Consider the following 24971-nt stretch of genomic DNA (forward strand, 5'->3'; position numbering starts at 1 on the left):
GAAGAAGAATCATGGGGGGAGGAAAAGACCTTGATGATAAATGCCTTATCTTATTTATCATCATTCCTAGTGCCCTGTATACAGTAGTTCTTAATAAAGCTTTTTTTTTAATAGAAAAAATTAGCTATAAATAAAATGAATAAGGAGTAAGAGGTGGGAGATTAAAATGAAATATGCAGTGCATAAATGTCTACTGCATTAGTAATAATAATAATCTGCTACTGTTCATTGAGAGCTTTATATGCTCTAGGTACTATGTACTTAATAGATATTCATTTATTTAATCCCTATAGCTGTCCTATGAGGTAGATGCTATTATTATTATTGTACCACTTTATAGGTGAGAGAGCTATCATACGGAGAGGTTAAGTTACATGTTCAAGATAACTGCTTATCTGTACCATTTTGTTTTTCTGCAAGTAAGCTCTGAGGAGTTTCTAGTTCTAAAATAAACCTTGCTTGTACTAGTCAGAATAGGGTAAGTTATGCTTCAATAAGAGAACTCCAAAATTTTAGTGACTTAACCAACAGCAGTTTATGATTCATATTGTATTTCCAATTGGGTGAGCAGAGGGTACTGCTCATTATGTTCACTTAGAGCCCGAGGGCTGGATGGAAGCTGCCTCTCAACATACGCTTTGATGATCATGGTAGCAGTGGGAAGAGAACATGGAAAGACTTGTGCCAGCATATAAACACCCCAGCCTGGAAATGACACAAGTCACTTCCTTTCACAGCTCAGACAGTTTACATGGATCCATCTAATGACAGGGTAGGGAGAAAAAAAGTATTGACTTTGCAATGCCTAGTAGAGATAGCAGTGATGACTACTATACTCAGTTACTTAACCAACCACCTACTTAACGATCATCTTATTCTTTTTATGTATCAGGTCCTGGGCTAAGTCCTGGGGAAGCAGGGATAATTACATCCAGGAGGACCTCACATGGTACTTGCTGCCCATTTTAGTCACACATATTTTAGCTTGTATCTGAAAAATATGGAGATGTATGTGTCTCTTGCTACATTCAGTTTTTCCGGTATGAGTGTAAGTTGGTGTAGAGTTCTTTTTAACTAGGATTGCCCTTTTGCCAAATCAGTAAAACAGAGAGAGACATGGGGTTGGAGGAGTATATCCAAGGGAGTGATTATACTCATTGACCATGGAATTTAAGCCAAGTGAGGATGGGTGAGAGGCACTGAAAAGGTGGATTATGTAAAGTTGAAGGTCCTTGCTACCTGCAGTTCCCCCTCCATTACCATCCCCATGGTCACATGAATCACCTCTTCTGTAGTCAAACCACTTTTCTGGTTATAATTATTTCTTATTGTGCGCTCTATTAAGAGCAAAATCCTGTACCATTCATGGCCTCCCACTCTGTGGCCCCACCTCACCTTTGAAGTGTGCTAATCTGTTCCTCACACATGCTCTTTCTTTTCCTGTCTCTATGCTTTAGCCCACATTGTGTCTTTCACATAGAATGCCTCTCTCAATGTCCTTTCCCCTTTGTAAATCCTATCCCATCTTTTAAACCCATCTCAGACAGTGCCTTCTGCATGAGCCATTTCTTAATCTCCCAGAAAGTATGTGATTGGTCAGATCTTCCTTTGTACTTCTCTTGTGGCATGTCTTACTCTAGCCTTATTAGATATTTTTCACCTTTACCTTATTCCCCCTTTAAAGCAGGAACCCTCTCTTGTAAGTATCCCTACATCTTCTTAGTATACCATGCATTGTTATACTTAGAGTATTGTTTTCACAAATATTTGCTGAATCTGCTATCTTTCCCCCTCTCCCTTTTCCTGCTTCCCTGCACATTGAAGTAAGGAAAGAGGTTGTGTGTGTATAGGGAGGGGAGCAATATGAAGACTTGATTCTCAACTGTCTAAAATCCTTTTGGGGGAAAAGGTACAATGTCAGGCAAATAAAAACAGGCCTACTTGTTCTCATTTTCTTATTTTGATGTTTTGGAAGCTGTGACTAGTTGGCTGTACTGACCCATCTCCAGCATATCTGCAGAGAGAATCATGTAGCAGTTCCTGTTTGTTCTTCGTTTTGTGTATGGCTGGGGACTCAGGGAAGGGGGAAGAATGAAGACCTTAGGGAAAATGTCTCTGTCAAGGCTACTTCTGTGATAATTGTCTTCGCCCATCTTTATTAGAGAGCTGAAGTTAAGGCAGTACTTTTTATGACTTTTGGTATGATTTTTGGTTTTCGTTTGCAAACAAGCCATTAACTGTACATTTGTAAGTGCTTACTTCGGATTCGTGTCAGTTCCAAATTTCTTATATTGTGCGGACTGCCCACATGGGTTAGGAAAAGGCAGATTTATTGAAGTCGTATTTCTTTAGGCGCTTTCTCTGAGGAGCTCTGCAATTTGTTTATATGATACAATGAGGTGTCATTCTATTATAGCAGCTATGATATGTAACATTTATAAAGTAAAGCAGCACAGTATATATTCATTCAACAAATATTTATTGAACTCTTCTATGTGCTATACACTGTGTTAATAGCTGGGGAGAAGTGGAAAGCAAAGACAGACCTCATGAAATTTACAGTTTAGTGGGGAAGAAAATAATGACAAATAATTACAAGTGTAATATGTGCTTTATAGAAATAGTTTGTTGTGGAATCTGCAATAGAGTCCTGAGTTTTGGGCATTAGGGAATCCTCTAGGTGGCAATAGTGTTAAGGCGAAGGCCAGAAAGCTGAGTAGGAGTTAGCAAGAAGGGAAATAATCGAGATTTCTGTCCAGGTAGAGGGTGTACCATGTATAAGATCTAAGTTAGGAAAGAGCAGCCATGTTGGAGGAACTGAAAGGAGATCAGTAAGGCTGGAACAGGGGGTTAGAGATGATGAGGCAGGAGGTGGGCCCTCCATAGTGTGAGGTCAGTATTGTCACAGTTTACACTATACACTCACAGTGTGGGTATTTCTTCTCTGAAGCCTCCATTGACTTTAAGAACATAACTTGATGTTGAAGTGGTGTGAGGCAGAGCACTGCTCTGCTGACCAGAGTAGATGTATTCACTCTGTGACAGGTACTGGATAAGTGCTCTTAATATATACCTGAACCTTGAACAACATGGATTTGAACTGTATGGGTCTACTTATATGCAGATTTTTTAAGTAAATATATTCAAAAACTTTTTGGAGATGTGCGACAGTTTGAAAAAGCATTTTCTTTTCTCTAGCTTACTTTACTCTAAAAAATACATTGTACAATACATACAACCTACAAAATATGTGTTAACTTCAGGCAACAGTAGGCTCTTAGTAGTTAAGTTTTTGGGGAGTCAAAAATTATACTTGGTTTTCAACTGTGCAGGGAGGTTGGCATCCTTAATGCTGCATTCTTCAAGGGCCATCTTTCACTCTGCAGGGAGGTACCACATCTTTTTTTATAGAGGAATAAAGGACCCAGAGATAAAGTCTTTACCCATGATCACATAGCTGATGAGTGATAGCGCCGCTGTTGACATCAGAGCCCTTGCTTCATGTTCTCTCTGTACTAGCTGTTTTCTGGAATAGATAGAAGAGTTTGCAATTCATGATCTGATTTAGAGATAGCATAGAAGTCACATTTATTGATGAAATCCAGGTTAGACAGTAATCAACCTGAAGACTTAGAGGAATGTCAATTCTCTTTCTAACACCAGGTTGGGTAATTTTGGAGAAAGAAAAAAAATCATAATGGAGGTTTCAACAATATAGAACTTTTTTTCTTCTGCCTTTCTGTTATGGAAAAAACACCTTTATATGAATGGAAACTATGTTAGCAGAAGGTGACTATGAAACCTTCTGTGACAAAACAGACATACTTTTGGATGATTCTGTACATTCTTGAGACTGCCATTGATGATTACAAAAAGATATTCTCCAAAGGAATATAGGAGAAAGGAGTGAGGTCACTGCTTCAGAACTTTGTCCCCTTAAGCTTGGTGCTTAGTACAGTTTACCCTAAGTACATTAGTAAATCCTTGTTTTAAACTTTCCCAACAGTCTGTGTACAAAATTCAGCATGGAATGAGTTAGTAAGAGTTCTTGTAAATGCCCTTCATCTATGCTGTATTGACTAGTCACTGCCATGTATTCATCTTCCACTCTGCTTGCAGAAGTTCCTGTATATCCCCCTCCTGCCCAATAACTTGAAAGAACAGAGATCACCTGTTTGGCACTATGCTTTGAAAGTTTTCCATCCCCTAGATTAGTGAATCAAGTCCAGGTAACTGGCCATTGATGTTTTGTTTTCTTTGAAAGCCTGGCTACTATCTCATCTTTAAACACAATCCTTAGAATTATAGTACTAATTCTTCTGTTTAGTAAACTGTTATTTTAAAGAATATTAGACTGAAAATTTAAGCTAATCTCTTTAACTACTTTTATGAGAATACTGTTTGAACCAAGATTATAATTGTGTTATTCTGCCACCTGAAAAGAAATAACTAGGTCTTTGAGACATCAATTTATAATCTTCAGTATATAAAGTGACAAAAGTGATATCATAGAGTGTTTCAAAATTCTTTGTAAATAAGATAATCCAAAGCAACTATATTTTATTTCTGTGATATGTACCTTTCCTGAGAGCTATGTAATATAAGTGGTGGTGAATGTGTACTAAATGTATATCACTCAGCCATGGTACTGGTGCCTGGTAACTGGACAGAATGTCAGAAGCAAAAGCATATTATCATATACCAGACCACATCGTATTTGGTATGTAAGAGGCTCTCACTGTCATCGAGTTATTGCCTTGTTGCTGTCATCAGTTCCACCATAGCTGCAAATTAAAAAAAAATTTTTTACTTTGTAAGGTCATAGTTTTTAAATGAACACTCCGAACAAATTGCTAAGGTTTCATGTCATATTTCTTCTTCACATGTGGCAACCTTAAACATATAACATATTTCACTGTGTATGTTTGGCAGTGGTTTCTGATGTGGGAGGTACATGCTAATAATACTCTGCAAAATATAGTAGTGATACATCAAGTGATACAGGAAGTGAGCTTCTTGCAGCCTGTTACTGGACACTTGCACCCATGTTTTGTCCAACTTAATCATCATAGGACCACTTTTTCTCATTTTGCATATAGGTAAACAAGCCCAAAGCCATGAGGCAATTGGTTCAAGTAGCTCTAACGAAGGCAGGGTTGGCACTCAAACTCAGATCTGTCTTCAAATTCCTCTTTCCACTGTATCACAGAACATTTGTGGTTTCAGGAGGAACAACACCAAAGTTTTTGAAAGATAACCTTGATACTGGTTAGATTTTATTAGTGCAGAAGTGTGTGTGTGTTTAAGCCTTGATACACTGGTATTTTTAGTGTGTAATGATACGGCATGTTTGGCCAGCATCATTGTGATTTAATAACCTAATTTAAAACAGGAACTACAACCCAAACAATGGTTCTGATTCAACAGATAGGAAAGTGAGGAAGTACTTGTTATCATTTGTCAGTGAATTTTTATTTTTATGCAGTTTGAACTGTGGGTCACACTGCAGACGCTGTCCTTTAAAACTGTCGGAAACCTCTGTCACTTCCTGAGCGCTGATTGCCTTTTCCTTTGAAGGAGCAGCTCATACAACAATTTTGGAAAGCAATGGTGATGACTCCCTTCTCCTTGGCGTCGGATGCTTCCTTTCTCTTGAACAATTGGTTTTAAATGACAGTGAGGGTGCAGCCATTGTAGGCCAAAGCAGACTTGCTGGCCTTTTTTTTGTAGTCTAACAGAAAATGACCACATTTTAAAAGAGGAGGAAATTCATCTCTGCTCAATATTTCTGTGCGATCTCCCCAAGGGTAGTGACTTTGGGTCTCTGCTCATCTTTGAATGTGGGAGGCTGCAGTACCAACCTCTGTACACGTGGAGCTGAGCTGATGGAGTGACATTGCATGTCATGTCCTGTCTTATCACACACATTAAATGAAAAATCTGACATTAGGCAAGGTATAGAAGAGCCTATTGCTGCACTATTTACAATAGCCAAGATATGGAAGCAACCTAAGTGTCCATCAGTAGATGAATGGATAAGGAAGAGGTGGTACATATACACAATGGAATACTATTCAGCCATAAGAAAGAAACAAATCCTACCATTTGCAACAACATGGATGGAGCTAGAGGGTATTATGCTCAGTGAAATAAGTCAGGCAGAGAAAGACAAATACCAAATGATTTTCCTTATTTGTGAAGTGTAACAACGAAGCAAAGCTGAAGGAGCAAACTAGCAGCAGACTCACGGACTCCAAGAAGGGACTAGTGGTCACCAAAGGGGAGGGGTGGGGGAGGGTGGGTGGGAAGGTGAGGAAAAGGGGATTGTGGGGTATCATGATTGGTGCACATGGTGTGTGAGGGGTCACAGGGAAGACAGTGTAGCACAGAGAAGACAAGTAGGGTCTCTGGCATCTTATTACACTGATGGACAGTGACTACAATGGGGTATGGGAGGGACTCAGTAATAAGGGTGAATGTAGTAACCACATTGTTTTTCTTGTGAAACCTTCATAAGAGTGTATATCAATGATACCTTAATAAATAAATTAAAAAAAGAAAAAAAAAGAAGAGCCTATTGCTGCATTTGGTCTGCCTCTGAAGAAAGTGATTATAGCATGGTGAAATGGATGTTGCCTGAGATGCCTGGGCATTACTTTCTAAAAAATAGGAATCATGGTTTTTAAAATTTTCTAGAGGACTTTTCCCAGTCAAATTCTGTAATATTGTCAAGCCCTGATATTAATATAAATTTATATCCATTTATCTATAGTCTCTGTTCCCCAAGTGACCTTTTTCTACTCCACACTCCAGCCAAATACATACGTACATTTTCTTCTTGGTCTTCCTGCAAAGATTGGCTCTTTAAACTCTTCTTTGATCTTTAAAATGTCTGGCCTGTTTAGTGCTTACTCGTTCCCTTGTGTTAAAAAGTGTCCCAGTCCCGTAACACTTCTTTGTTGATTGGGAAAGGAGTGAGGTCTACTGTAGTTCTTGTGCTCCTATTTCACATTCCAGTTCAGTCACTGTCCTTTCCTCATCTTTGCTTATACATGTCAACAAATGCAGGCAACTCTAGTTGATCTCTGGACTCCATGTGCTTCATTTTAAAATTCCAAACTGCCTGACCCCTTGCTTCCCAGAATATCTTGATTGCTCCATCCCTTGCTCAGCTAGTATAGACTTAGACAATGAAAATGAATTTTAGAATCAACCTTTGGAAAACACAAGAGAAGTAAATCTGCCAGAAAAAACTCTGATACTTATTATGTATCATTTATTATTGACAATAATATTGTATGCCAGGCATTAAATATTGGTCATTTCATTTTGATTAATGTGGCTGTGCTAGAACATGGCTCCTACAGTGCTCATATCTCTCTGCTTGGAATGGTTTGTTTTCCTCCTTTCTTTGCGTGGCAAACTCCTCTCCATCCTTCACTGCTCAGGTCTTGCATCAGTCTCTCTGTGAAACTTTATGGGACTGTTTTGCTATTCTCACAGGAGGGGTAATTGATTACAGTCCCCTTTGTACCTCTGTCTTGCAAATGAGTCTCGGCCCCCTAGCAAGTTCACTGTGGATTCAGTGTGACCAAAGAAAATGCGAGTAAAACGTTCTTGGGGTGAAAGGGTTTATACCCAACTTTATTTTCACAGTGGCAGGTCAATCAGTAGAATCCCGTCCACTCAGAGCGAGTCTGCACACAGCAAGCTGATCTCTGCCTCTGGGCCCTTCTGCCCACACAGTCGTCCCACACAGCCGTCCTCTGGGCCTCTGTCCTTGGCATTGCCACCACTCCAGCCTCTGCTCTGCTCTCCTGCAGCCTTATAGCCATGACACCATGTCGCCCACACACTTCTGGGCAGAGCTCTTTATATAGAGTCAATAGCAACGTATTGCCTACACGTATGTAGTGAGCTAGCCAACCAGGGCCAAGTGAGAATCTTGGCCACAGGACCTTTCATTTTATTCACAGCCTCCCATTGCTCTTTATAGATATTACTACTCTGGGTTGCAATGATTTGTTTGTATGTTGGTGTCGCCATTAGGCTGTGAGTAGCTTAAAGTGTTGGACCCATATATATCAGTGTATCCTCAGTGTGTGCTCTCAGCAGCTGCTTGAATGAATAACTGGCCCAAGCGAAGTGATTACTCCCTTTTCTGAATGCTGTTAGCATTTGCTTTTATTATATTTTGCCCAATAGTACCAATATGGCATAGACATTGCCCAGTCAGGCCAGAAGCCGGTCATAGAGCTGAGGCCTCTTGCGGTACCCTGGGTTAGTTCTTCAGGTCTGGAGGTCTGGAGAAGGGGCTGGGGCAGTGGGACAGGTGGACATAGAGAGGGACAGACGTCATTCAAGGTGCTGGGGTACTTATGTACCAACTGGTTTAGAAGTACTTCAATACTTTAAGAACTGGCTGAGTATTAGTGTCTTGCCAATGGGTTTCAGCCCTGGGCAAGTTCGCTATGAAATTAAATGTGACCGAAGAAATGACAGTAGAGTGTTCTTGGGGTGAAAGGGTTATACCCAACTTTATTTCCAGGTGGCAGCTCAGTCACTAAAATCCTGTTCACTCAGAGCAAGTCTGCATGCAGCAAGGCAGTCTCTGCCTCTGGGCCCCTCTGCACAGCTGTCCTCTGGGCCTCTCTGCCTCACAGCCGTTCTCTGGCCTCTCTGAACAGTCGTCCCGCACAGCCGTCCTCCGGGCCTCTTTGCACAGTCGTCCCACACAGCCGTCCTCTGGGCCTCTGTCCTCGGTGCTGCCACCACTCCAGCCTCTGCTCTGCTCTCCTGCAACCTTGCAGCTGTGCCACTGTATTGCGCCCAGAGCACTGGGCGGAGCTCTTTATATAGAGTCAAATTACCCACAGGTGTGCAGTGAGCTAGTTAACCAGGGTCAGGTGAGAATCTTGGCCCTAGGAACTCTCATTTTATCTATAGTTAGCCTTGTTCTTGCAGGTAGCAAGTACCTTAAGAATGGGATGCTGCTTATACTGCTTGGTATCCCTCATATGTATACCTAAGTGCAACTCAGAGGTATATAGGTATTCACAGCAAGTCATACTTTTATAACAAATATTAATATTATTACAGAACACTCTTCTAAAACTCCTTTAATTTTTTTCACATTACTGTTAATGGCTCTACTCTCCTCCTGATCACCAAGGGTAGAGAACTTTGGAATCATCTGATTCCTTCACCTTCACCCCCACACCAGAATCCAATCACCAAGACCTTTCCATGATTCCTTCCTAGTTTCTGCCTCTTCCTTTACATTCTCAGGATTACCACCTTTTACAGGCCAATATAAGTTCAAGCTAAACCATTACAATAACTAGCTTCTTTAGTCCCTCTGTCCCTGTTCCTTCAGCCACAGTCCAGGCCTGCTGATGCTGTAGTTTTTACCCCTCACCTTTTCCAGTCCAGGCCTAAGTAGGCCCTACTTAAACCCCACCTCCTCAGGGAAACTGACCCATGAGCTAGCTTTCTTTGGGTTTCCCTAGCACTTACTGTCTGTGCCATTCATTTGACTATCAACTGTGCTCTACTTTATGAAATGTCTTTTGTTGCCTGAACTGAAATTGCATCTTAGAATGTAATTTAACAGGTAGTTATCCCTCAAGTAGAAAGTACACATGCCCTAGAAGTAGTATACCCACAGGGGCATAATGGTTCAGGAAATTTACATTTTTAAAATTTCCTGATAGGCATAGTGTTAATTCTGTAGCTGGGTTGCTGTTGTATGCAATTTTGTTACAGAGAAATGCCAACTGTGACACACTAAATTGAGTTTATCGCCTACTAATGGATCACAACCTCCATTTTATGAAACACTAAAGTAGACTACCTAGCCTTACAAAGATTCATGTTTCTCCTGTAATGGCGGGTTAAGATCTGGAAGCAGAAATCTTTATTGTAAGAGATATGTAACATGAGAGTTCAGAGGAAGGAGAATCGCATGGAGAAACTACTTCCTATTTTAGGAAGATGACTCTGTTTAGAGGAGAAGGGACTAGGGTATCTCTTAGCAGTCTCATGGATTTTCCCTTGATAGTTATATCATCCCTTTCAGCATTTTTTGTGTTTTGCATTTTTTTTTTGCAAGGGCAGGTGAGAACAATATGCATTTGTTTCCCCTTTATTTATTTACTATCTTGTTTTCCTTTTCAGTGTTTATGTGCTTGCATAATAGCAGGGCTTATAATCGAGGTTTCCTGACTTGGATTGTCTTTCTGAATACTAACAGCAAAGCAGAATACCATAGGGAGAATATTTACTTCTTGTCATCCAGTTTGGAGATGAATAAAAGACTATTTTGAAAACAGGTAGTTTGAGGTACTAGCCTGTGGGAGAAAACATCATCACTTGCAAATAGTTGTAATTTTATGTTACCTTCTCATTATAAGCCAGGTTGCCTCATATGTATACCTAAGTGCAATCCAGGTTGCCTGGATTATGGTTTTAATGGGAGACCATGTTCTACGGTAAGTAATGTTGGCAGACTGTAATCATTACTTTGGAGTAATTTCCCTCCAAATGTGCTGTTTGTTTTCCATTGATTTTTTTTTTTTTTTTTTTTTTAATGAAATGATCCTTTGAGGCAAAGCTCTTCTTGGTTATAGTCTTTGTGGTAGCTCTTTTCCCTGATAGAAAGTACTTTATGTAAAGGCTACCTTACATTATTTTTACTGCCTTAATGAGGACAGGACTGTACCTGGGGAAAATGTATCATCACACCACTTTTTAGGTTTCCCAGGATCACATGTCAAATGTGAAAATATCTGTATGAGTATAGTGTACTTTTGTGATTTTTTTTTAATACCTCAAGATAAAATTGCTGTTGGTTATCAATCATCAGGAAGTATTTGCTGTAATTCAGTAGGTTCTGAGCCTTTCCTATGGTCAGGGATTTGTACACATACTACTATTGTTGCAACCTTGTAGGGAAGTTTTTAGTAGTCCTTTTTACAGATGAGACAACCGAGGTTCATTGATGTGTGTATAAGAATTTGCTAGAATTCACCTAGCTGGAATGTGGCACAATCAGTATTTTAACTCAGGACTGTCAGGCTACAAAGCTGTGCTTTTTCCACTGGAGAAGAAGCACTCCTCTCAGGGCCTGGGGCTCTCCTAGAAAGCTTTACGGCGGGGACCGTGCTAAAGTGAACACTTGGATGGATGGAGGATGAAGAAGTAGATTTCTGTAATGATGTGAGGGAGAATATTCCAGGCAGGGGGAAATTTATGTGCAGCAGCTTAGAGACTTAAGAAAGCATATTATGTCCAGAGGGTATGTCTGAATTATGAAGTAGGAAAGGGACAAGTGGTAGAAGATGAGATTGGAAAAGAAGTGAGCAGGGCACAGTACAGGCATTACCAGCTCCTCTGAGTTTGCTTTCACTGCTGCCTCCTGTACCAGCAGTTAGTTGGGTTATGTCTCCTCGTGGCTGCCGTAACAAACATCTTGCACTTACCCACGTTGGTAATGTGCATCCCTTGTGTAGAAATAGTTTTTTTGCTTACTTGTCTTCACCAAACTGTGGCCTTTTTGAGAGCAAAGACTATGCCTTTTTGTTCTGGTGTCCAGTGTAGCCAGGCACATGCAGTAGGCATTCAGGAGGTGGTTGGGAGGATGAAAGGGGCTTGTCTTTGCCAAGGAGAATCAATATTATAGTCATCTTGGTGTTCTCTACTCTTCTACCCTTGGATTTTAACTTCATAATTTTGGAATCTGTTCACATTTCCTGAGGTTGACACACCTGCTAGAAAGATAACAGAGTCTCACTGGTGGCCCCAAAGGCCCAAGGAGAGTTAATCAGTGCAGTCCATAGAGGTCACCTGGTGTTCTGGTATCACATTATGTTTCTGACTTTTTCTACTCAGTTCAACTCAGCAGTCCTGTGTACATTGTGCTTTGTGCTGTGGGGGTTCAGACATGAACAAGAGGGGAGTCAGTGTGATGTGGTGGGAAAAATTCAATCTCTCCATATCATAGGATCTTGTGAAGAATAAATGGGAGAATGTATATTTATCCTTTAGTACAACCCTTTCATTCTTCATAGGGGCAGGTGGGACTAATCCACATGGTTTGTTCAGTAGATCCTAACATATAGGCTTACTTTAGTCTTGGGATTTATAATAATATAGCAGGTATATGGTATGTTTATATAAATAACTACAGTGCAACAGTACATTTGATAAGTTCTATAATAGAACTGAAGTTACCAGAGAAGCACAAATAAGGCAGGAAGACCAAGCTATGCTTCGTGTAGGTAGTGGCATTGAATAGAATCCCCTGGACCTTTTTCATTTGACCTACCTAACTAGAAGTCTGTGGAGACTAAAGGCTTCATTTAACAATTGCCTGTTCTGAGACCCCTTCTCTGACCACCCTATTAAAATTAGGTCTACCTCTGTTATGCTTTGTTAGAATCAAATCTCACAATTACAATTTCTAAATGCTTCTTTAGTTGTGTATTTCCTTGTTTGTTTGTTTCTTTCAGACAACTCTAAGTGCTGGGGGGCAGTGGCCATACCAGCTTGTCCACTTGTTATCTCTTATTCCATGGTAGGCACTCAAGAAATACCTGATAATGAACGGCTGACTATAACCACTGACTGTCATTTCTCTGTACATCCTATTAGCTCTGGGCACTTGGCTGTCCAAGGTGGTGATGCAGTGGCAAAAGCACCTGAGAGTGATCAAAGAAGCAACTTGGTCGTATTTGAACTTGGTGTCATTGTTCTGAGGTTTTTGGTTTCAGCTGAGGATATCCTTTTCCTTTCCTTTATCTTTTTTACAGTGTCCTTATCAATTAGACCGGATGAGTGCTGAAAACAATGAATAGTCTATAGAGTGTATTTTTAAGTTGATGATTAAAAGTCTGTTGAGGCTATTTTATAGTGAAATCAGGACTGAAAATTTGAATTTTCCCAGGAGAAAAAGCTTAGGCAGCTTCTTTCTTCATTGCTTCCTTTTCTGAATGATCTTCCTGTGGGGATTTTGTGAAGTTCAATTTTTTTGGAACACTGAAAATCATTAAAATTATTATTATTCAGTGTAATAAAAGTAATTCATTTTAAAGTAGTCATCTTTAAAAAGAGAGTGTTGTTGGTTTACTATTTCTGTGGTTCTCAAAGTGGGATTCACAGAACATCCTCCATGATGGAGGAGATGTGTTTACTTTGTGTTGTACTATCTTGTTTCATATGTAAATTTTTTTGTATGTAGAAATCTATTTTTTTAAGTAGTTTTTTTAACAGAAGTAACCAGGTAAAGATTGTGTTCCCTGATATCCTTTCTCTTACCAGAGGGGAACAGAAATTGTGAAATTTGAGAACTATTAGAGTTTCGCTTTGTACAATTTCTTTAAATAGTTTTTTGGGGAAAGGGGCCGAAATAGAATCTTGTTAACTTCCATTAAATGCTAGGGGAAGCCTGAAGACCTTGGGACTTTTTCACCAGTCTAGTGGGGCTCTTACTATAGAATGCCTATAGGCAAGGTCAGTGTAGAATCACTTATTAAAAGGCAGTAGTGGTGGTTACTATCATTCAAAAGACTTCATTTTGTTGACTTCTGTTATGCATAACCTGCTGGTGTTGTACATTGGGTTCTTTGTCACTGTGGTTTTTCCTGGATGTCTTATGATTTGAGAAAGTGAACACTATTGTATGAGTTCTATGTGGAGAGATTAAAGAGAGACCTGGGTTGAAACCTGGCTTATTTGTTGGCCTTGTCATAAATTTTCACCTGAATTTTTCAGTAACCTTTGTTTAATCTTTCTCCCTTTTTAAAATTATCTCCTTCTCCAGACTAGCCTCCACAGAACAACCAGACTGATTTCTTTAAAACATAGGTCAGAACAAGTCTTAAAACTCTTTTAAAACCTCCTGTTGCTCTTAATATTAAATTTTAATTCCCTACCTTGGCCTTCCTGGCCCTAAGCCCCATCCCATCCCATCCCATTCCCCTTGTTCATCATGCTTTAGACACCCTGGTCTCCTTGTTTCTACAACATGCCAAGCCTTTTCTGGCATCTGGGCCTTTATATTTTCTGTTCCTTCTATTAGAGCTCTTCCTTGGCTGACTCCTTCAGGCTTTATCCACTGCCACCTCCATGGAGAGGCCTTTTATGTCAGTTTCTTAGGGCTGTCATACCAAAGTACTATAAACTGGGAAGCTTAAAACAACAGAAATTTATGTTTTCACTGCTCTATAGGCCAGAAGTTCAAAATCAAGGTGTCAGCAGGATTGTTTCCTTCTTGTGGGCTTACAGGAGAATCTGTTCCTTGCCTCTCTTCTAGCTTCTGGTGGTTTCTGGCAATCCTTGTTGTTCATGACTTGCAGCTACATAATTTCAATGTCCCCTTCTGTTACCTGCTGTCTTTCTTTTGTTCATCCGTGTCTTTACACGGCCTCCTCTCTGTATTTGTCTCTGTCTCTCTTCTTACAAGGATTTACCAGTTATACTGGTACTCCAGCATGACTTCATCTTACTAATTGTATCTTCAGTTACCCTATTTCCAAATAAAGTCACATTCTAGGGTTCCAGGAAAGATAGGAATTTTTTTTTGGGAGGGATACTGTTCAGCCCAGTACTACCTTTCCTTACTCTCAATTTGAACTAGGCTGCTTTAGGGGAGCTATATCTATAAACATACTCAGAAGTTATTTATTTTTGGCTAGTGGTGAGCAACACACTTCATTAGACTACCTTTCTGGCATCGTCCTCAATTCTGGGCATATCATCCGTGAGAGGGAATGTAATGGAATAAGTATGTGAATGGTGTTATGAAGCTTTCAGAACTGGGGTTGCTCAGTGGGAGGAGAGAAGATTTGGGAAGTCATCACAGCCTCTGCAGGACTGTGCCTTCAGAGGAGGGATAGTGTACAAGACTGGATGGTAAGTTGCATAAGTCAGAAGTCTATACTCGTGTATGTGAGAAGCGTAGCTTTGCCAACAGCAGCTGTTGAAGAGGCTGTCATTTCCCCATTGTATGTTCATAGCTCCTTTATCATATATTAATTGACCATATATGTTTGGGTTAATATCTGGACTCTTTATTCTGTTCCACTGGTCTGTGGGTCTGTTCTTGTGCCAGTACCAAATTGTCTTGATTACTGTGGCTCTATAGTAGAGCTGGAAGTTGGGTAGCAAGATGCCTCCTGCTTTATTCTCCCTTCTCAGGATTGCTTTCGCTATTTGGGGTCTTTTTGTGGTTCCGTATGAATTTTAAAACTATTTGTTCCAGTTCATTGAAGAATGCTGTTCGTATTATTGAATCTGTAGATTGCTTTAGGCAGGATGGCCATTTTGACAATATTAATTGTTCCTAGCCAAGAGCATGGGATGAGTTTCCATTTGTTAGTGTCCTCTTTAATTTCTCTTAAGAGTGTCCTATAGTTTTCAGGGTATAGGTCTTTCACTTCCATGGTTAGGTTTATTCCTAGGTATTTTATTCTTTTTGATGCAATTGTGAATGGAATTGTTTTCCTGATTTCTCTTTCTGCTAGTTCATTGTTAGTGTATATGAAAGCAACAGATTTCTTTGTATTAATTTTGTATCCTGCAACTTTGCTGAATTCAGATATTAGTTCTAGAAGTTTTGGAATGAAGTCTTTAGGGTTTTTTATATACAATATCATGTCATCTGCAAATAGTGACAGTTTGACTTCTTCTTTACCAATCTGGATGCCTTTTATTTCTTTGTTTTGTCTGATTGCTGTGGCCAGTACCTCCAGTATTATGTTGAACAACAAGGGGGAGAGTGGGCATCCCTGTCTTGTTCCCGATCTTAGCGGAAAAGGTTTCAACTTCTTGCTGTTAAGTATGATGCTGGCTGTGGGTTTGTCATATATGGCCTTTATTATGTTGAGGTACTTGCCCTCTATACCCATTTTGTTGAGAGTTTGTATCATGAATGGATGTTGAATTTTGTCAAATGCTTTTTCAGCATCTATGGAGATGATCATGTGGTTTTTGTCCTTTTTGTTGATGTGGTAGATGATGTTGATGGATTTTCAAATGTTGTATCATCCTTGCATCCCTGAGATGAATCCCACTTGGTCATGGTGTTTGATCTTCTTGATGTATTTTTGAATTCAGTTTGCTAATATTTTGTTGAGCATATTTTTGCATCTATGTTCATCAGGGATGTTGGTCTGTAATTTTTTTTTTTGTGGTGTCTTTGCCTGGTTTTGGTATTAGAGTGATGCTGGCTTCATAGAATGAGTTTGGAAGTATTCCCTCCTTTTCTATTTTTTATGTAAACGTATCTTTATTTAAAAAAGAAAGTTTTAAAATGGTTGGCATCTCTTTATCTCAGTTTTTTCATTTTAGAGTTTGGACTTGAGTTCTAATCTAAAATTTCATGAATCCAGTATTTACAATTTAATGGTCTGTCGCACTTTACTTCTTATACGACAGCGCCCTCTGATGGTGTAACATTTTCTAAATTTATGTATTTAATAATCACACTTCTCTGTAATCTGGGAGTTTAAGCACATGTGACCAGGTAATTCTAGTGGTACAAAGCTTCCTAAAGCCATTGGAAGTCATTGATCATGTGATGCTCTCACTGGGTTGTTCAGCCAACAGAATACTCCCAAATCCTCATTGGATGAGACGCTTAACTGTTTGACCAAACATGTTGTTTCTTGATTTGCCGGAACATTCTAAGTGTTCTCTAAGGCAGGGTATCTCCACCTCTGTTTTAACAGTAAAGCGAGACTATTTCGTTTCCACAGAGTTTTGGTAATTTAGAATGTGATTCCTTCTTTGGGACCCACAGTTCTTGGTCAGGGGAGATTGGGTTGCTTGGCCCTGCAAAGTTATTGGAGAGGGTATTTGAATCCATTTTTTCTACTAAGCATATACTATTTTTTAAAGTGTAATTAGATGCTGTTGTGATATTCATTTTTATCAGTATTGCATTTATAATAGCTTCCCTTACAAATTGTCTCAAACACTAGCTACTAAAATAGAAGATGCCTATGAAAATTTTAATATTGACAAGGGGACTTTATACATAGAAAAGTGGGGAACCACTGACTTAGAAAATTTGAATGCATTTATTTAATAATTATTTATAAAGTATCTGTCTTATACAGGGGCATTGAGTTCTTGCCTCTCTACCCATTAATAAACATAGGAGGCTGGATAGTCAAACTTTTTCCACAGTGAATTCTCCCATATTGGTCTTTTTCTTCCCTTCCCTCTATATCTAATTTTCCCTTTAAATAACTTGTTTTCTATTTCCTTTTTAAGGTTAGGTGCTGCTTATTAAAAAAAAAGTAGAAGGAAGGAATACAGTTCTCCTGGTTACTATGGGCAGAAGGGTGTGTGAACAGTGTCTAATTACATAGAAGGATTATTTCATTTTAAAGATGTATCTGAGGAAACTTCTACCTTATTACTTAAAATAGAAACAAGACGTGCTAAGTTTGGCGTTAAAGAGAGCATCCCTGTGGGAAGGGAAGGTCAATCCTGTTTCTTACACTCACCTTCCTCTTGGATGGACTTGGCATCATTTTCTTTGTTTCCACCCCACTATCCTGAAGAAGTATGAAACATCCTTTAATTCTTGAAGTCAGATTTACTCTCCAGTCCTCCCTGGTATCTCATAGCACAGATGAACAAAGGTAGAACATTTAAGCAGGATTTTTGAATGGCCTTAATATATAATAAAGTAGAAATAAACAAGGAGTCATCCATGACCTGACTCAAAAGATGTGCTTTCTTTCCCATCTTGTTCTATCTCTGGGGCTACTCCTATGTGATGGATAACTTAGTAGGACTCATAGTCATGCAACTACAAAGCTGTACCTGCCTAAACCTTACCTTCCTTTCAGGTTCCAGTTCCTTCTTTGAGAACTTGTGTCCTTCCAGCATGAAGGTGTCCACCCCTAGGGGTGATCAAGCTTGCCCAGAAACAATGTCAGTCTCTACTTAAGAACTTTAACAGAATATAATGCCATAACTCCAAAATTAATACAGGATACATACATCAAATGGAAGAAAGAGGGTCTTAATTCATTTTAGCATCTCTAGATAGAACTGAAAACCATAGCCCTCTTTCAAAGTGCTTTGATTATTAGAGATGTGAGTCCTTTTTTCTGCTCTATATCTCGTAAGTATACTTTTCATATCTTTAGTAAAATTTCAGTTAGCTATTATCATACATCTGGGTGTGTAAATAAAATCAACTATACTGAGTTTCTAAAACTTAAAGGCTACTGAGTAAAAGTCAATGTCAGGTTTTTTATTTAAATCAGTGACCTAATTAAGTGAGTTAAAAACAGTATAGTAACAATTACTGAGTCAAGTCAGTGAAAAGGCCAATATTCCACATATCCTTCAGTTAAACTGTTAGTAAATGGTTGGGGGATTTGTCCTTCATTTTACAAATCTAGGAGAAAGATACTATAGGGTCCTCTACTGAAAGTTTTTAGTCAGCCCTATCTGTCACAGTATGTTACAATGAAAAAACAGGTGGGATCTGTTGGAGGTAGGTTGGGGTAGGGGATGAAAGCCCATGTAAAAGATTTGTATTTGACTTTTATTTATTAATTATGTTACCTTGGGCAAGTTATATGACCTCTCTGAGTGTCAGCATCTTTACTGTAAGACTGGTATAATAGAGTACCCCCCAGAGGGTGACTGGGAGGTGCAGGGTGCCAGGCACATAGTAGGTTCCCTGTGTTATTTGCCTTCCCTTCTGTCCCCACTCTAGATTGCCACCAAAACTGTGTCTAACAGATGTAATGTTCTTACAAGCTTTCTTGGATGTGAACTTTATTTTCAAACAGTTTTAAGGTCCAAATAGTTTTTCTTTTTTGCCAAAATAAGCTTTATTTACAGGATGTTCTCTTTGTTCCTCCTTGCCTACCCAATTCTCATAGATCTCTTTCTCCTCCACAAGATGAAGGAGGGAAGTATCTCTTGAAATTTCTTGGATCATTTTCTAAAAAGAACTGCTGTGTGTGACTAGACATGTGTTTCCTTTTTGAGGTCATACTTTGTGCTTTTACAGCATAATTATTTATTTTAAAAGTTATTTCAATAAACCAAATTGCAAAAATCATTTTAAAAGTTCCAGCCCTGCTTCTGACTTGTGACCTTGGCCATGTCACCTGGCCTCTTTGGGCCCAGTTCCTTCAGTTGAACAATGCAGATAAATAAATGGTTCTAAGGCCCTTGTCCCTTTTCATATTGTGATTTATAAAATCTCTATTCGGGAGCACAAAACTGGACGTGGCATGCAGTCCCCAGTTCTTAGCAGCAGAGGGCACACTGCCCCTAGTGCGCCGGACTGTAAGGTATTGGAAACGTCTACAGGCATGTAACTCAAAGTTGATATCCATGCTTATAAGGAGCCAAGAAAATTCTATAAATTAATGTTTTGCAAAGGAGATTTCTTTGACTTTTTCCATCTGTTTAGTTTATAGGTGAAGCACTGAAGAAATAGGAGATTTTGACACTCCAAGAGTACTTCCTGTAATTTTGTGAAGAGCTTCATGATGTCACTCCACTCCATTTACCTCATCTAAGTTTTCCATGCTTAGGATTGGTTTGCAAATAGGATGGAGAGGAGAACTAACATTTATTGAGTACTTACTATATATCAGAAAATATACCTGGTATTAGGTACAATTTCTGTAATTACAACAATCCTTTAAATAATGTGTTATTATCCTTATTTTATGTAGGAAGACACTAGGGCTCAGAGAGGTTAAATAATTTGCTTGAAGGCTCACAGTAGAGATGCAGGTCTGTTAACTTCCAAATTTGCTTTCTTTCTGCCATACCATAGTTCTTCCCCTTTCCTCCAATCTAAACAATTCATCTAAACACAAAAATTGCTAGGAACAGGAGTGCTTGGACAGTGGTCACACAAAGAAGTTTGGCTTTCTGTTGTTCTGAAGTTCTTGTGGCCCTTGTAATTCTAACTGGAAGCTTTTCCTCTGAGATTTTTTTTTTAACCATTTATGTTTAACATAATATGTAATATACAAAAACACATACCTATGTTTTCAAATTTGAAACCTTTAGATTGGGTTATTGAAATATGTTTCTTCATGGGCTGCCTTTAAAGGGTACAGCAGTATCTCATTTTATAAGAGTAGGCTCTAAAGTCAGTGGATAAGGTGAAAATCACTGGCAGGATTATCTTTGAGAACCCCATGGAGAAGCATCTTTTTAGTGAGTCCTGTATTTCCTTTCTTTCAGTCCAGCACAGACTGTCTTTCTTCCTTTGCTGAAACAGATCAGGGTTTTTTTCTGTTAAGCGATGCAGTTGGCTTGTATTTGGGGGCTATGTTGGGTGGTAATCACATCTTTAAACACCCAAGGCTCATTCAGCATGGTGAGATGCTTACGATATTTGAAGTGTACTAAAACCTAGACTAAGAGAAGAAATAGCAGATTCCAGTATCTTATTTGGGGACTTATGCTAACTCAGTGGTTCTCAAAACTTCAGCTGTACATCAGAATAGCCTGGGGCTTGTTAAAACACATTCCTGGGATCCAGCCTCAACTGATTTAGCCAGAGAATTTGCATTTCTAGCAGATTCCCAGGTGATGCGGACCTCGGAGGACCTTATAGAGAACTGCTGTACTAATTCAGTGAAAGCAAGTTGGATCACTTGTCTGTCTTCTCTGTTTCTCTTAATCTGTTTTATTTTTAGACTGAATGGTTGTAGTTGAATTACTTTAGTTAAATGTAGGGTTTGTGGATCAGTTAACTCTTTATCTCATTGCTTAGCTTACTACTTGGCCCAGAACAAGTACTTGGCCCATTCAATAGATGCTTGTTGAATGAGTGATTGAATGAATTACCATATATAATGAGAGGGGTTTTTAGCACGCGGACATCACTATTATATGTCTGCTCCATAAAAACTGCTTGTTTTCCTGAGATAAGCAGTCTTTAGATTAGAATAGCTTCTAATTGAGGATTATATATGGTGATGATCATGGATGTATGGAGGTTTGCAATTAAGGGCAAATTTTGAGAAACTTTGATTTTGGGACCTGTGCTATGAATGTGGTGTGTGTGTGTGTGTGTGTGTGTGTGTGTGTGTGTGTGTGTGTGTGTGTGTGTGTGTGTGTGTGTGTGTGTGTGTGTGTGTAGCTGGAGCTGGGTACAGTGTGTGTGTGTGTGTGTGTGTGTGTAGCTGGAGCTGGGTACAGTGTGTGTGTGTGTGTGTGTGTGTGTGTGTGTGTGTGTGTAGCTGGAGCTGGGTACAGTGTGTGTGTGTGTGTGTGTGTGTGTGTGTGTGTGTGTAGCTGGAGCTGGGTACAGTGTGTGTGTGTGTGTGTGTGTGTAGCTGGAGCTGGGTACAGTGTGTGTGTGTGTGTGTGTGTGTGTGTGTGTGTGTGTGTGTAGCTGGAGCTGGGTACAGTGTGTGTGTGTGTGTGTGTGTGTGTGTGTGTGTGTGTAGCTGGAGCTGGGTACAGGGAGTCCATCTGTTTCAGAATGACTTCGGAAAGTCTTCAAGTGTCTGATGTAGGTCAGGACCAACTCTTGTCCAGGAAAGCTAGAGCAGCACTGGATTGGCCTGTATCTGCCCAAGACCAGATGCTGCATTCTCACTTCTATCCCTTCAAAGCACTGGGGGAAATTCAGCCCCATGATCCTAAAGGCTCAGTGGGGGCTGTGTACTATGGGCCACTCTGGAAATTCAGGTAGTTGCATTTAAAACTTTCCATGTTGTAGGATTTGATCATTTTATTTTAAATGGTGAGTTTATTAAGTAAGGGGTAAAATTAACCTAAAAAAATATTTAAAGTTAAATTTTAAAATAAAAGACAAATAAAACAAATAGACTCAGAAATACAGAGAACAAACTGGTGATTGCCACAGGGGAGGGTGGGTGGGGGAACAGTGAAATAGGTGAAGGGGATGAGGAGGTACTTTTTGGATTTTATAATTGTATTTAATATATAAATGTAAATTATATAAATAATTTGTATTTTATAATTGGATAAACTTCCAATTATAAAATAAGTCACAGGAATGAAAAGTATAGCATAGGGAATATAGTGAATAATACTGTAGTATTTTTGTGTGGCGATAGATGGTAACTACACTTACCATGGTGAGCATTTTGTAATGTGCATAATTGTTGAAACACTATGTTGTACACCTGAAACCCCTTTAATATCGTTTATCGACTACACTTCAATTGTAAAAAAATCAATTTAAGATTAAAATTATTGTCCTTATCATGTTTGACACATACTATCTCTTGCAAAGTTTCAGTATCTTCCATGTTTTGTCTCTTTCAATATAGATTAAATTGTCTTCCTTTAAACTCATTTTACTTTTTTAATGCTGAAGTATTTTCAAGTAAATTACAGGATGACATGCTGTCCCTAAATCCTTCAATGTGCAGCTTTGAAAAAGAAAAACATTTACTTAATGTAGCCAGAACAATATGATTACAACTAACAAAATAAACAAATCTTTAGTATCATCTTAAGACCTAGTCCATATACAAATTAGCGTAATTGTCTCTTAATTGTCAGTTGTATCTTTGTTCAAACCAGGATACAACCTGGAACATGCATTACATCTGGTTACTCTGATCCTTTAGATTTATTTAATCTAAGACAGTCCTTTTACCTTGATTGCCTTGCCATTGTCTTGTAAAATGTCCCCCTTTGTATTTGTCTCATTGCTTCTTCAGAGTGTCTCTAGTTTATTCTTTTACCCTGTGTATTTCCTTGAAACTGGATATTAGATCTAAAGGCTGGACATAGATACAAGTTGAACATATTTGGTAAAAGTTTGTCATAGGTGATAGTGCTTCATGTTGTACCCTGTGGAGAGAGGTGGAATTCTTCCTTGTAAAGTGACAAGAGAGTATTCTCTATGGTATTACTTTGGCACTGATACAAGTATTCACTTCCTTATCATCCATTCTCTTAATGCTTTTAACACCATTTGGTAATTGTTGCCTGAATTAGTAACTTCCTAAGGGTCTGCAAAACCTTCACTTTTCTAATTCTGTCATTCTTTCTTCATTAGCTGGCATTTGATTAAGCAGAGTTTTCATCAACTGGGACCATTTTTTACTCTGAAATACAATTCTGTTGGAAAGGCAGATTAAATGTTGAGGTCTTTGCTTTTTTATTTCCAATTTCAACGTTAGGAGTTGCTTTAACAGACACCTTAAAGGTGTCAAATGAAAATTTTTCTTGCTTTCTCTTTTTCTGATATCCTTATGGACTAACATATTTTTGTGATATGAATGCTTCAATCAACTTCAATCATTATTCTTACCTTTAATTTGTTTTATGTCCAACTTATTAAAACTTTGGCCAGTGAGAGTCCCTTGTAGTTAATTCCTCTGTCCATTAAACATAACTCCATTACTTTTTGACACTTCATTGCTTCTTGCACAGCAAGGTGCATAGATTTATCATGTAGCCTCCTTGTTAATGAAGTCAGTCAGTGACTTCACTAAAAAGTCCTAATTCCTTTTAGTGGGGAATGGTATTAGACACCACAATCCTGGACTTTAGCATGTCAGTTGTTACTGGGGTGACAATGTTTACAGACCTTTTCAGTAGTCTGTTTAGTCCTTGAATTCTGATATTGAAAGTCGGGAAAATGAAAATTCAGATAGTAAGTGATAGCAGTATTCTAAAATTTGCTGGGTTCATGTGGCTAGTTTCTGCATTAACATTATTGCATTTTTAAGTAACTACTCTTTTTTACAATTGTATCTTTTCTCTTACAATGAATATCTTGACCACCAATAACACTGCTTTATCTTACAATATAAAGAAAATAATTTCAAAATAGCAATGTCTATATTATTGCTACTAATAAAACCAAATAAAGTTTAAAAGTATTTGTGATTATTTTTTAGCATAGGTTGATTTTAATGGAAGAATAAATTTAATTACTTACTGATCTTATTTAATTACTTTCCTCTGAAATACGTCTTATCTGTTTTCTTTTTGTCATAGGTTGATCATTTTGGATTTAATATTGATAAAACTTTTAAACAGCGGTACCTAATAGCTGATAAACACTGGAAGAAAGATGGTGGATCAATACTTTTCTACACTGGTAATGAAGGGGACATTACCTGGTTTTGCAATAATACGGTATGTGCAGATTTGTGAAATTCTGGTGCTCACTTTGCCTTTTATTGTGATAAACTGGAAAAAATGTTTTGCAGTATATATGACCAAGTGTTACTGTACTTAAATGTGAAGTTCTTTAAAAAATAATAAAAGATGATCTCACTAATAATAGGAAAACAGCAAAAGTACATGAATGGGCAGTTCACAAAAGAATAAATACAGATATCCAATAAGCCTGTAGGTTCAACCATAAAGGATTACAGATGAATAGAATGAAATACTTTTTTTGGATGTTTGAATTTTAAAAGATTTTTTTTTAATGCCAGCTCATTTATAATTTTGATTGTCAAATAGGAATAGACAAAGGTAAAGTTGTAGCTATATTTTAATTTAATTTTCATGTTCTACTATTTTTGTCCTATTTGTAAGGATAAATAATAGTATAGCTGTTAGCTTGCTTCCCTAACTATATATTCTATCATATTTTTAAATAATGCTTAAATTCATTAATAAAACTTAACTTAGAAGGACACATGAAAGAAATTTTCCTTTTTAATGTGCCAGAGCTATGACTAGAAAGTGTCAGCTCTCTAACAAAAAGCTAGTCTATGAATTATCTTGAAGTGGGAACTGAATCATATTTTCTCCACTGCCAGTGTCTGGCATGGTGCCTGTTATTGAGGCAGTCTTAGCAAATGTTTGTTGAACTGAATTGAAAGCAAAGATATGAACCCAATTATACTGTGTTATTGCATTCCACATTTCTGATTATTTCCTTAGGAATATAAAGAGTCTAAATATGTTAGTTGAAATAATTCCCTGAGAAATGAGATCCTAGGATGTCTGTATCTCTTATGTCAGTTACA

At 38.4% G+C, this 24971-nt stretch overlaps 1 protein-coding gene across 5 annotated transcripts in view; it reads left to right on the plus strand.

The window, feature by feature from the left end:
- The window catches only part of PRCP (prolylcarboxypeptidase), a 66554-nt gene that overhangs the window by 5421 nt on the left and 36162 nt on the right, over positions 1 to 24971 (plus strand). For all 5 annotated transcript variants that reach the window (XM_036895451.2, XM_036895452.2, XM_036895455.2 and 2 more), the window contains one exon: positions 23986 to 24126. In XM_036895451.2, coding sequence (XP_036751346.1) covers positions 23986 to 24126 — 141 coding nt within the window. The remainder of the gene's footprint in view (positions 1 to 23985; positions 24127 to 24971) is intronic.

This window comes from Manis pentadactyla, chromosome 9 (assembly GCF_030020395.1).
Source record: "Manis pentadactyla isolate mManPen7 chromosome 9, mManPen7.hap1, whole genome shotgun sequence".
Classification (NCBI taxonomy): Eukaryota; Metazoa; Chordata; class Mammalia; order Pholidota; family Manidae; genus Manis; species Manis pentadactyla.